The following is a 14,402-nucleotide window of genomic DNA, read 5'->3' on the forward strand; positions in this document are numbered from 1 at the left end:
ACCCAGTGTTATGAGAACATAGGAGTTTATTCTTTGATTTTACCCAGTAGACATTTTCCAGAAGGCTCAGGAGGCATTTGCTTTGCTCTCCGATGAAGGGGGGTCGCTACCCTGGCACCCTGGCCACCATACGGTCTCCAAAGTGGCACCATGCCACGCGGATGCCCAAGTTGGCAGTTCCCTACTTGAATTTTCCAAATGAGATAAGATTTGCTTTTTTAGACAAACAGCTGCATCTTTCTTTCATTCCCTCTGCTTCCTTTCCACTCAGCAGTTTTCCTTTTTGCTCCAGATAAATTGCTGCTAATTTAAATGGGCTGCAGATCCTTGCCATTTTATGGCTGATTGCTTCTGAGTTATAGGAGGGAAATGTGTGCGCGTTTGAATGTAAATAAATCTAAATGGATCGGAAGCCAGTGGTAAAGAAAGCACAGTGCTTCGCTGACCTTCAGCTCCCCACCCCAGTCCATCCCTTTGAAGAGGTCAAAGAAATCAGCAAATAGCAGAGACTGACTTTTAGGGCACATCCGGGGTTTTTTCTCTGCTTTCAACTTTACACCACATTACTGACAGCACCTGCTTTATCCTTGTTCTTATTTAGATCAGCCAGTGCAAGCAGCGGCAGCAAAGTTTCTCTGAAGTTTTTTTGATAAAGGAGCTGTTCTCACGATAACTACCATGCACCATCGGAATGCTGCAAATCCTTCAGAATGTCACATTGTCAAAATATCTATATTTCAGGCTCAGAAGCTAGACAGCTCGTTTGGCTGCTAAACCCGCAAGATGTTCAGCCATTTGTTGTGGTCTAAAAACTTTCCCCCTCACTAAGAGAAAATAATTATCTATTGTTTTGTATCATTTTGTGGCCCCTTTCTTAGGTTTCTTGGAACATGAGTGGGCAGAAGTCTTGAGATCCTGGTGGGTAAATTGGGGAGCTGATTGAATTTTACTATCAAGCCCTTAGAAATAGGAAGCACTGGATACATTTCCTTATAAAAGAGTCAAGTCTTTAAATCAAACTGGTTTTTCAATATATGGTGGCGTATCTTTAGTGTATCAACAGTGTGTGAAGATCAAGTGTATCCGAGAGGAGGCGGACTTGCCTTCCTTGAGGTGGGGGTGGGGAGAGGTAGTAACAGTTTGAATATAGACCTGCACATGGCTTATCATTGCGACAGACTGGCTTTTCCTTACACAGAAGACACTGCCTGTGTTATTCTGGTGGCTTTATTCCCTTCATTGCATGGGTAAGTGTGGAGCTGAGGTATGGTTCTGTGAGAAGGACACATCATGAAAGGCAAAGCAGTAGGACATTGAGGAGGGACACATGACATCAGTTTAAATAGGGGCAAATGCACTTGCAGCCTGAATGAATGACAGTCCAAAAGAGCTTGCATCTAGCAAAGCACATTGTTTCCCAGCTGTAATAAAGAGCTTGGCTGTGTCTGGGGGAAGGAACATGGCAAACAGAAGCAAAGGAACGGGCCCCTCGGTGGCTCAGTGGGTTGAGTGTCCAGTTTGGGCTCAGGTCATGATCTCGAGGTTCATGGTTCATGAGTTTTAGTCCCCCATCAGGCTTGTTGCTGTTAGCACAGAGCCGCTTCAGATCCTCTGTCCCCCTCTCTCTGCCCCTCCCCCGCTTGTGCTCTCCCCCCCAAAAATAAATATATATATAAAAAAAAAACAGAAGCAAAGGAAGAGTGGTGTGGGTCCTGCTGTAAACTCTTGGACATGGGTAAACTCTTAAGAGTTCCTATTCCATGAACCCATTGGAAATAATAATAATAATAATAATAATAACAGTTTAATCTATTCTGTTATTATTATTATTATTATTATTTGAAAGTCAAAAGCTTTTCAAAACCGAATGTACAGAGAAAGTAGTATGTTGAATCAACAAACCTTTTGGTTTGGGGATTATGTCTTCTATTTGTATCACCAAGTTCCTTCTGTTTTTATTGGCAAACTTGATATCCTAATATTAATCCTATTGTTTTAGCGGGAAGGAATTTGAGACCCACCCTCTTCGAAGGGGAAGGTGTTTGGTTAATTTGGTGCACTTGTCCTGTGTGCATTACGGTGCACTCTTAAACTAGTGTGGCTCGTGTTTGCCTGGAGGCTGAACTTATGGAAGGAGACTAGAGTCCGAAATGAAGGCATCTTAATCAGCACTACCATGGGCTTCCTAAATGCTCAGTGCTTTGTGAGTGATTAAAACCATAAACGATGTTTGGCGTCTGCACTGAGAGCTTTTGCTGAGACTTGGAAGGGCAGGAGAGAGAAGCGCCATGGAAATTAAGCTCTGTAGACTCTTTTAGGGTTGTTGTAAATGATGATGCAGATTGGTGGCGGTAATTACAGCTCTGGAGGCAGATGACACCAGCATTTGGCAGATCAGACACCAGGGTGAGGAAGATCCAGAGTCTGGAGGGTTGGGTTTAGAAGTGCCTTCCAAAGCTGAACTTGAAAATGTCTTGGGGGTTTCTACAATACCATCATCTATTTTGCCACTTAGGGATCTGATGAAGATTCGTGCAGACTACACACAGAATTGTATGTAATGAATCTCCCCTGTTCTTGCTGGGTGTTCCTGGTCAAGTAGGAGGGATCTTGTCCTCTCTGCAGTGACACAATACAGTGGCTGCAGAATCAGAGCTTCTGGGTTGGAGTCTGTTTTCCATCACACACTTGTTGGGCCTCAAGCAAGCTGCTTTGCTCCCAGGGCCTCAGTTTTCTCATCAGTAGAGTGAAGGTGTTAATAGAACCTACCTCATAGGGTTATTATGAACTTAAAAGGGCTAATGTGGACAAACAGCTTAGAAGAACACCTGACACCAAGCGGATTAGCTGTTATTTATTATGCAAGCTATTTACTCATTCTTTTTTCATCTGTGGGGCAATTAAGTATTTGAGGTCAAGCAACTCCATTTTCTTTATTTTTGTATCATCTTCTGTGGTGTCTACTATTTGGTCAGTGCTCAATAAATGTTTGCAAGATTAATTATGATATATTATATATTTTATATATAATATATAATATATATACTATATGTCTTATATATGCAACATATATATACACATGTAATATACCACATGTTGTATGCTGTATATCATATGCTATATAATAGATATTCCATCTATCTATGTCTGCGTGTCATGTATATGGTATGATCTATTGAATTTAGGCAATTAATTAATTATTTATATTAAGATTCCTGAAGAAGAATATAAACCTTTGTGTGGCCCAGTATTTCACACTAAAACTAGCCAGTTCTTTGATCTGGTGGCTGAGTAATTAAACAGATATTTTGGAAATAATTTGGAGAAATTAAGTGGGGAAAGAAGATCAGGATTTGGGTAGATATTTGTTGTTGAGTTTTATTTTTTTCCCCTATACATTAAAATTCTCCAGGGGTCATCTATATTGTACACAGATTTCTCCTCCTTAAATTAAGATGTTAACATCTTACACCGTTGTGGGTGGGAACTGTGTGCAGAAACCTTTTGCATATCTTTCCTGTGTTTTCTGTAAGTTTAAAACTAAGTGGCTTGATAATGAGATGCACACTTTCTCCCAATTTCTGTTCTGTTATCATATGTTACTTTATGTTTTAAAGCATATTCCATGTTGTGTCTTGATTTTGATTATTTATTATGTTCTTTTAAAAGTGATTATACTCGTATGTTAATTTTCATTGACTTTTGTTTTGAGCATGACTTATGTTTTATTTTGTGTTTCTTTTAGGTTTTGTTTTGTTTCATAAGATCCCACTGGATGGGTAGCTGAAATAAAGGAAAAGACAGAGAAGGGGGCGGTTGGTGCTTGTTGGTTGATGCTGCCTTGTAAGCTGGACTCTTGGGACGGGCATTGGCTTCTCCTGGGAGGTGCCGCGTAGCTGGGGTTTTCTGGTAGACATGCGTGGTGTTTGCAGGAGGTACCACACGAAGCCTGCAGATGTTGTGAGCTGTGTTTGGGGAGCACCATTGCAGAGGCAGCTCACAGGCAGCTAAGCAAACACTCAAGAAAACATCTTAAACTCATGCTCCTCTTTTGTTCTTACAATTGTTCAAATACAAAACTGAAATGGAATTCCATTGGATCATGCATCTCTTCTGAAAGGTGTGCTGGTTTGACCATACCGGAAATGTATTGATTTTTATTGTTTCTGTTGATTAAAGGTGAACTGCAAAGTTAAAAACAAAAAAATCTAAATTTAGGGACAGGTATAAGAACACACTAAACAGCCTAATCTCCATCTAACACGTAGGTTAGCATCGTTTTCTGTTGACGTTTAATGAGAACTGAATTCAGAAAGTTTCACTTTTCTGTCTACAGTGCAGTGACTAAAAGAGTTGAGGGCATCGCTGTGGGGACCTGGTGACCCCACTGAGAGGTTCTTCCCTTCACTGGCGATAAAACTCCAGAGTCATGCAATCAACGCTAATGATTTTTGTAAAGTTTATTAGCAGGCAGAAAAAAAAATAAAAAGCAGCTCTCTGGTAGGGGGCTATAGATTTAGGTTAGGCATAGTCAGTTTCAGGATAACTGAAAGAGTGAAATAGACACATATGGTGCGTATGTCCTTTTATTCGCCCCCTGCGATCCACCTGCTTTTTAGAAGTTTCCTAGTGAGAAGGCCGCAGTATCTCATGCTGTTCCCATGACAGAACTACAGCTTTTCTACTCTGAAAAGGTCTGCGGGCAGAATGGCTGGCCTGCTGGGAGCAGGAGACCATACTCTAAGAAGGATAGTCCCCTACTACATCCTACACTACTGCTGGTTTTCATGGGCAGGAAGGCTCTTCCTGACCCCAGCAGCACAGAGGTAATGAGAATGTGGTTTATCATGTCCAGCCTCGTTGCTGAGAGGGTAGCCTTGGAGATACAGAATCCTGCGCCCCAGCCTTAGTCCTAGCACGGACACCTGTGTCACTCATCTGGCCATTGCAGTGACCTTTGGTCCGTATCTGCCAGGTAGCATCCCTGTCCTGCGGCCAACTTTGGCTGCCCTTGCCCCATCTCACCTCACACTTTTCTTCTTAGGGGGACTCGGGAGCCAGGCCTGGACCATTTTGCTTAAAAATACAATCAGCTCTGACTGTTAAGGCATGCTCATAGATGCCATGGCTGGATTGGAAACTTATTGGCGTTTGACAAAACAAAATCTTTTTTTGGAAATAGTTACTCAAGTTTTGCAGTTCAGCTTTAAGGATTTATAGATTTTTAACTAGTCCAACATGTTTGGAAACACTGTTTTGCATCCTGTGTAACCAAGGCGTTAATCTTAATAAACCAGGATCCATTTAGGCACCAACTGATATAAAAAGATGATCCATGATGAATATTTTATACTGTTATCTTTTACATTAGCCACTAAATATGTTATTGCTTGATACAGACATTTCACAGAGTCCTATGGATTACAGCATTTAACCATGCCTGAAAGAGGGGCAATTTCTTCAAAACATACACAGGCTGCTTGTGCTCAAAAGTTTTCTTTCCAAAGACATATCTGAGCGGGAGAGCAGCTGGCCCTTGGTGGGGGTAGGGGGACCTGAATAGTCTCTGAATTCCCATTTTCTTGCTCGCTGCTGAATGACAGTTCCTGTCACTACTTAGATTTTGATCTTTCCCAAAGTTGTTGATTTGCAAAAAGGCCAGCTAATTGCAGAAATCATGAACCCTGCAAGAAAAAGGAAATTCACACTGAGAGTCGAGCAGTACGCCAAGCATTCTTAAATATCGGCCATTCGGTGCAAGTTTTATTTATTTATTTTTTCACAAAACCTTTTCTATTTGATTCTGTGGAACCAGAAAAAGGCAATGAATTGTTTAAGGACTATTTTGTGCATTGCCCAGACTGAAAGGGAAAAAAGAAAAGAATATTTGTCCTCAAAAGCTAGAAGATTTCCAGGGTAGATTTTTGTTTTAAAATGTAGAGAAGTGGACAGATAAGGCAATTTAATATATCAAAGAGTAGTTGACATCTCCTAGGGAACGATGAAAACAGCAGGGTATTAGAAAATTGTTTCATATGGTTCTTGTGTTCCTGGTTTTCATTTTTCTTTAATCCCAGAAGACCACAGCCAGTGACATATCTTCTCATTTCTATACTCTAGACCAACCCTCTTTCATCCTTTGCTTTTTTATGTCTCCTACAAGAAATCTTTTTACAGCTTCCTAATGACACGTATCATGTATTTTTTCAGCATTAGAAAAGGACAAGAGGCATTTTTGTTGAAATTGAGTCTGTTGCCTCCCGCCCCCACAAGGACCTGGCGTTTCAGCGCCAGGCAGGTACCCTTCGTAAAGGACACGTGCTGGGTGAGCAGACACCCATCCCTGCAGAGAGGTGGCGGTCACCCAGCCTCAGCCGACTCCTGCTGACCGGGGAATGTGGCCCCAGGCTCCCCAGTCTTCTGATTCTTTAAGAGAAACTTGAAGTCTGTATTTTTTTTTTATGTGAAATGTCCCTATTTTTAAAAAGTTGGCTCAGTTATTTTTAAAACATTATGTAGGCCAACAAAACAACTGTGGGCTGCCCGTTTGTTACTTTTGTCTTAAAGCGACATCATTGTTCTCTCACTGTTTCCTACTACCTTTCCTTTGCAAACGCATTTCCTGGCATCGCCACTGAGAGCTTTCCCATCATTGAGGTTAGCACCCCAGTGATCCCTGGCATGTCACTTACCTCTGGGGCTCTCCTGCCACCTCCACCAGCTAGGGCCTTGGCTCTGTCACCCTGCCTGGGACTCTCTTCCGGCACTGTTTTCCCTCCATCCCGATTGGCCCTGCCTCTGCGTGGCCAGAGACAACCTAGCAAGCCCTTCCTCCTGTTTTATCTGACATCGCCTACTGTCACCAGTGTCCATGTCGCCTGGCCCACTTGGGGGTAACTGGGTTCAGGTGGGAAAGTACACAGCCCCGTTCATGGGCCCTTAACGTACCGTGTGGCCATTGGTAAACGGAAAATAGGTGTGCCACCTCAAGAGGTATGGCTCAGGGCCCGTACTTTGAATGGGGTCCCCCTGGGAGCCTGTAAGGCAGCTGGGACAGACTAAGAAACTACTCCCACTGGCATCCCCGATGACCCTGGTTTGAGGCCAAGGAAGGTGAATTTCCTCACAGGAAAAAATGAATCCCCACATACTTCGGAGACCATCGATTCCGGGGTTTTCACTCCTGGTCTTCCAGCCCAGACCCATTTCATTTTTGACCCATTGAGTGTCTTTCCAAAAGTAGGGGGCACAGACGAGAAGGACACAGTCCCAGCTCCACCCCGAATCTCAGAGCACATTGGGGGTTGGCCTGAAGGTCACACAGAGTGGTTAGGGCTCCAGGTTCTGCCTCCCGCAGAGCAGAGGCCATGGTTACCAGTCTGAGGAGCAAAGGACTCAAGGCCAACAGGCAGGAAGTCAGCTCAGGGCCCCGTGCGAGGGTGAGCGTGAGGGAGGCGCACCTGCTTTGTCTCTCCTTTGTCTGGTCTCGTGATCTGCTTAAAACCCCTGACTTCTCTGTCCCTCTAGCAATCCAAACTGACTCCATGACAGGAGGGCTTGGTTTTATTTGCTTTCTTGGTTGCTTCGCACACGCTTTTTATGTTCATTGCAAAATGGGAACAAACACGAATGGGGCCTGAAGTAACTTCTCTCGTGCCACCGCGGAGCGGGATGAGGCACTCTTGCACTGTTAGGCTTTCTGCCTAGAACTTCTCCCTGGTTTTTGCCCAGTCCCCTCACCCGGCAGTAGATGTTCATTTTGTCTTGCATTGTCCAGACCAGGTGCAGAGGCGGGGCGGGGGGCAGGGGCACTGGAAAGACGGGACTCTGTGTCATGCAAGGCCTTCACTGCGTCAGGCCACGTGGGCTGTGCCCTTCCTGTCAGGCCAGGGTCAGTGAGGCCCCCTGGGCCCCTGCAGACTGGACTCCAAGGAAAGAAACTGGAACGGAGGCCACCATTTCATTAAGTGTATCTGCTGTGCTCACACACCTACGGTGCCCACCAGCCATGTCAGATCTATTCAAGGGCCCCTGGGAGGGCTAAGGACTCTCCCGGACAGGGCAAGAATATCACTTTCTGTGGGGTGCTGCCAGACAGAATTAAGTGAACAGAACTCCCAACCCAGAGAGTGACACGAAAACAGTTGTCACAGAAGGCGGCTTTCCACTCCAGTTGTCCCATTTCCTCGTTTCGGTCGTCAGGGACAAGGGACCCTCCCGGCCATCTGATTCTGACAGGGAGATCACTCTGGGTTTAATTCAGGCTAAAGCTGCAGTGGGGCCTTGGGATGGTCATTAGCGGACACCCAAGATGGGTTGCTACTGGCTGTGTCTGAATCCTTAGTTTTCACAGAAAAAAAAAAAATGCAGGAAAAGGAAAAGAACGGAGATTTTCGCCCCCTTTATTTTAAGACAGTCTATTTATGAATGGAGCATAATCAAATATAAAAGAGCAAGATTCCGTTCAGGATGTATAGGTATATCAAAGCGTCACGTTGTATCCTTTAAATACCTTACAATTTCACTTGTTAATTATACCCCAATACCGTTAAAAAGAAAATAAAAGGGAAAAATAACAAAACATTCCAGAGAGAGAAAAATCCTCAGGTTTCATTCACTTCCTGTTCACATCCACTTGCTGTATTGCTGTAATCCATAGGCAGTCTGTGAATCATCAGCATGCCCCGTTTTTCCCCATAATGTTCCAGGTTTTAAAGTCATTTTTTTCACGTTTCCTGTAAATAATGGATAATCATTTTTATTTTATTTTTAAGTGCTGTTTTAACAATGTGGATAGACCATAAATGTACTTGCTGAATTCATTCATTTTTTTTTTAACAAGCCAATAAAGTTTTATAATTCATCTCCATGTGTCTTGCATTCTGTGTAGGGCCTTACATACCTCTCTCTTCCTCAAACACATACCGTCACCCCGTGTGGCATTGGCAACGCTCAAGGCTAAAGGTGTCTGAAGAAAGAGTGTGAGAAACGTCACTCAGAGTTTTGGGGGAGTCCCAGACCCACTATATAGATCCTGGAATACATCTCCTGTCCCTCAAAAGGGACTTTTAAAATTCCCATCAATGTGAATTATACATTTACTGTGTGCTGATTCTTGCATTGGATATGTTTTCATTGGCTAAGAGGCAATCCTCGAAAACAAACAAAGTTCAAGGGAATGAAAGAAGGAAGAAAACAACTTACCTTCTGTGGGAAAGACCTTTGGTATTTTAAGAACTTGGAATGGCCCAGGTCCCAGCAAGGGGACACACTCAGTGCTCTGTCCCTCCATTCTCGGTGACTTTGTAGCCAGATGAATATGATGGCTTGTGCCTTCATGGAGGCAACAGAGAGGAAGCCAAGTGCACAGAGAGGTACAACGCCATCCAACCACAGCTGTGAGCGCGGTGGTGGCCACAGCTCACAGTCCTCTTGCCTCCATCCCCCGGATCGTCTCTTTTTCACGTTTCCCTTTTAGGATAGGACCAAAAAGGAAGGTCTGTAGGACCCCAGCTCGGATTCGTTTGAGTCTGCTTTCACCTTCTGGTGACCTTTAAAGGGTTTTGCTCTGCACTGAAGACTTCGGGACTGGAAAAACCGATCCAGTGTGACTTGATGTCTCATCAACCCAAGTACACTGACCTCTTCTGAGAGCCTGGTTAGTGCTGGTGACGTGTACTTTTTCTAAACACCCTTCTAAACAGGTCTCATTGGGGATTTGGAGGTTGTGTAATAATTTGAGGCAGTAGGCAATGAACCCAGGCTGTGCAGATTTGAATCCCAGTTACACTCACAAGCTACCTGACCTTGGGAAAGATATTTCATGGCTCTGTTCTTCACGGGCTGATAAAACTTTTTTTAAGTTTATTTTTTTATTTTGAGAGAGTCAGAGAGAGTATGAGCGGGGAAGAGGGGCAGAGAGAGAGGGAGAGAGAGAATTCCAAGCAGACTCCATGCTGTCAGCCCAGAGCCCTAGGTGGGGCTCGAATTCATGAGCTGTGAGATCTTGACCTGAGCTGAAATCAAGAGTCGGACACTTAACCGACTGCGCCACCCAGGCGCCCGGAGATGATAATGTTAATTGCCCCCACCCACCGGGCTCTGATGTGGGCGGCACTTGGTGTCACTAATAAAAATATTTTGATGGACTTGGGTGTTCAGTTATGCTCAGTATCCCTCAGTACGTGCCCCGAATCCCAACTCATCTGTATGTGTTGGCCATATGGCGATTGTGTGGGCGCAAATAATGGAGTCCAGTGGAAGGGAACTTCACTCACTGGGTCATTCTGGATGTGGTCTGGGCTGTGAATCTGTCTCCAGAGTCACAGTGATTCTCCTCCTAGAGCCTTCACTCTGCCCAGGCAGTTCTTGCACATGTATTTTTTCCAGATTTTATTTTGATAAAATAAGAGAGTACAATTTGTTTGGACCTATATTATGATAGTTCGGTGAGTTGGAGTGACACTCTATTGTTTGAGGATTCTGGAAGAAAAAACGTTGAAAATCATACCCCAATATGGTCTGCCTCTTACTTTGTTAATTCAGAATTTTGGATCATTTGAACGGGGTCTACGTTATCGTTAACTTTCAATTATCCATTTGAAAATCTTTGGAAATGAAGTGGCACCCTCGGGGCCCTGCAGGTGCCCAGCGGTCACTCCTACCGGAGCTAGAGGTTGAGTAGAGATTATTATCATGGAAAAGCAGAATTGTAAGGTTAACCCATGACATCGTGAAGGCACCTGCCACACCAGTAAGCCTCCTGCTATTTAAATGTGCGACTAACAAAGCCTGTGCAAATCTCGACTTAGAACCGTGTGGCACAACAGGGAGTTGTACACGTTTTCTAAATATTACTTTATGAAACAGAGAAGTTGCGTCAAGCAGGGGTTCCTTGCTGATCAGCCAGTGCAAGCCCAGCGCATGTTTGTTTCATCCATTGTCACCGAGGACGGATTTATTGGTTTTGACTGTTCCGAGATGCGTTTTCTCGTGGCTCTCGCACCGGAGTGCTCACGGCTCATTTGGAGCAGTCCTGACTCTGCGATGAGTAACAGCGAGGGAATCCACCTCAGTGGGGGTGGAGGTGGGGGTGAGGCAGGGGAGCTTGTCTGAGGACGCAGCATCCTGCCACCTCCAGGTAGAGCATCCAGACATTGGAACAAGTGGCAGAAGAGGCCCGAGCGGCTTCTAGCCTCTGAAACACAGTGAGGCAGAACAGCATCTGAGTAGCTCAGTCTTGTGGATGTTCCGGTCCCCAAATATCTCATCTGGCAGCCAGTGACTGAAAGACACTGCTAAGGGCATGCGCTAATTTCCCGGTCATTTGGTCAAGCCCCCTGTCACACGGCACAAGACCCCCGGGGGCCTGTGTGTACTGAATTAAAATCTCTGTGCAATCATAAACTAATGAACAGTAAGTCCTCCCCCCTCCCCAGCCACTTCTTTTAAAATATTGATTGTGTTTCCCAGGAGGAAAGGAAAGACCTCTTGTGTGCTTGACACCTTTCCATTTCTTTTTAATAATTCTCATCGTACGGTGAAATAAATTTCATCGTACGCGCTGAATTGCTAAATAAAAATGTAGGCCGTGGCTGCTTGGTTTAAAGATTAGCATCAGGCTTCAGGTAAGTTCATGCCATTTCACTAAAGACATTTGAGCTGGGGTGAGAAGTAGAGTCACCAGCACTGCTTTGCCTTTGGGGGGTGCTCTCAGGTTTTTTTCTTTTTTTTAAAATTTTAAAATATTTATTTATTTATTTGGAGAGAAGGAACACAAGCAGGGAGGGGCAGAGAGAGAGGGAGAGAGGATCTCAAGCAGGCTCTGTGCTGTCAGTGCAGAGCCCGACTCTGGGCTCGATCTCGAGAACCAAGAGATCATGACCTGAACTGAAGTCAAGAGTCAGATGCTTAACTGACTTGAGCCATACAGGAGCCCTGAGTTTTTACATGAACTAAGGCGTGGACTACTGGGATGCTTCAGTCTTTACAAAGATTACTCCCTTGAAGGATTTTCTCTCTGTTTACTTAGGCTCCTGGATTAGGGGAGGGGGGAAGTGGCCTGTCCCTCACCCTCCTTCGGTAAACACTGAAATTGCATGCCATGTTCTACTCCCTGGGATGGTGGTGTGCCGGCTCCCCTGAGCGTTTGACCAGCGGGGTGACTAGCAGGTGTCGGGTGGAGGGGAGGGGCAGGGGTGTATCTCCCCTGTTCCACAGGGCGAGGTCCGTCCCTACCAGGGTTCATCCCTGTGCATCTGCAGTCCTGCCGGACAGGCTCCATCTTTTCTCCATCTGCTCCCCTCTGTCCTTGTGGAGGGGAAAGCCTTCCCACTGTGGTCCGTCTCCAGGGTCTTACTGTCTCTTGTCTGTCCCTTTAACTTGCCCACACCTCTCTACGTTGTGCCCACATCTCTTCATTTAAACCACTTGCACTGAGTTCTTTTTCCTTGACATGACCCCAACTGAAACGTAGACTAAATTCTTCATTATCTTGCTTCATCTTACATCGGGTCTATTCCAAATCTGGTGTATATTTATTGCATCAGTTGTAGGTCAGACCATGAGCCTAGCACGGGAGGATCTACCACAATAAGCAGAACAGATGCCATCTTTGGCCTCACGGGCTGTGGTGTGATGGTAACATCTATAATACTGATGCTGTGATTGCATGAGTAGGGGAGGGGCAGAGAGAGGGAGAGAGAGTCCCAAGCAGGCTCCTCACTGTTAGCCTAGAGCCGGATGTGGGGCTCCCACTCGTGAAATGTGCGATCATGACCTGAGCTGAAATCGGGAGTCGAATGCTCAACTGACTAAGCCACTCAGGTGCCCCTTTCCCTTTTGTGTTAAAAATAATTACTCTCTACTTCTTCTGTAATGCCCTTTCCACACAAGCCAAATACACGCAGAAACATGCTTTGACCTCTCTTTGTTTTTCACACATTAAAAATGTAGAATCAGTTGGGTGAAGTATTTGCATAGTAAAAACATGGTGTGTTTGTGTGTGTGTGCGTGTGTGTGTGTGTGTGTGTGTGAGAGAGAGAGAGAGAGAGAAAGGTACCAGCAAGGAAAGACACAATAATTCTCTGTCTTTCACACACACACACACACACACACACACACAGAATATTGCATACTTTAAGCCCTGTTTGATTAAATAGGAATTTAATCCCAGTACATACACCATCTGTACCATTATACCATTATTGCCTTCCCAATGCACACCGTGCTGTAATGTTCCCAACCAGCTCCTTTTAAAAACTTTCCATATTGTATTTTTTGCTTTTTGTTTTTACTTCTTTATAAATAGCAAGAAGTTTCGCGGAGAAGAAATGATTACAAATCCCAAAAGGTTGGTGTTCCGTTCTGAGCTCCAAGATGTAAGGATTGAGTGGATTTCAAACTTGGCAAAATTTCTGACTTGGCAAATGCTTCCATCCTTATTTATGACAGCTTGGAAACTTCCATTTTCCAGGGCTTATAAACGATGCTGCTGATTTTGTCTCTCTTTTCTATTTTGCTGTGAATTATGAAATACCCAGCCTGAAGGTTTCCTTTTAACATTAACCCTCTTAGCAGAGTAAGAGTGCCGGTGTGTGTGTGTGTGTGTGTGTGTGGCTGTGGTCTTTCTTTTCTTGGTTGTAAGGCATGTTTTACGTATCTCATACAGGCAGTGTACCTCCCTTTCCCTGCTTTTCTACCAAATGACAATTGGAGATGTTGGGGTTTGAGGTATTGAGAATGAGAGTCTTGTGGTCTCCACTATGGCCACAAAGGGCTTCCTGGCCAGCAGTGTTCTAAGGGACTGTACATCTGATCCCCAAATAGTTTAACAGATGGCATTCTGGAGCAGGACAGGTAACACAGAACGTCTCTGAGAGTTTTTCCTGGAGGTGGGAGCAGGTGGTGGTTCAGGGGACCTCCCTGCCCATTTCCTTTGTGGAAAGTTGTCAAAATGGAATAAGTGAAAAAAACTTGTCTCCTCCTTCTTCTCCTCCCCGCCCTTCCTCTTCCTGCTTTTTCTTTTCCTCTTTCTCTTAACTCCTAATCCAGTTCCTTAAAGCCTGCTCATTTTCAGTTCTCATTGTAAGTACTTGCCTCTTCAGATTCATGTAACCACACAGAAGTTGAGAGCCTCGATCATTGGGTAGAGTTGACAGATTTTGCCGAATATAGGCAGGAGGAATTTTCAAATGCGGAACGTGTCCTCTGAGAGGCAGATGCCAAGATGGGATTGAAGCTGCCAGGATTCTAATCAGGAGAAACTCTTGTGTGAGAGAAGATGGGGAAGGAGCTGGGGAAGGCTGTGGGGGCAGCGGGCCGCAGGGTGAGCACACCTCGTGTGAGCGAGGGAAGGAGGTTAGGTCCAGCGCCCTAGGCTCCTTTCGCCCTGCGGAAGTGTG

At 44.8% G+C, this 14,402-nt stretch overlaps 1 protein-coding gene across 2 annotated transcripts in view; it reads left to right on the forward strand.

Annotated features, from left to right (window-relative positions):
• NTRK2 (neurotrophic receptor tyrosine kinase 2) overlaps positions 1-14,402 on the forward strand; it is a 332,542-nt gene that overhangs the window by 126,974 nt on the left and 191,166 nt on the right. Inside the window, exon 12 of one of the 2 annotated variants that reach the window (XM_049653128.1) lies at positions 3,746-5,327. The exons of the other annotated variant lie outside the window; for it this stretch is intronic. Coding sequence (XP_049509085.1) covers positions 3,746-3,783 — 38 coding nt within the window. The 3' untranslated portion in view covers positions 3,784-5,327. Of the gene's footprint in view, positions 1-3,745; positions 5,328-14,402 lie in introns of those variants that run through there. 2 annotated transcript variants of the gene reach the window in all.

The sequence above is a fragment of the Panthera uncia genome, chromosome D4 (assembly GCF_023721935.1).
Source record: "Panthera uncia isolate 11264 chromosome D4, Puncia_PCG_1.0, whole genome shotgun sequence".
Lineage (NCBI taxonomy): Eukaryota > Metazoa > Chordata > Mammalia > Carnivora > Felidae > Panthera > Panthera uncia.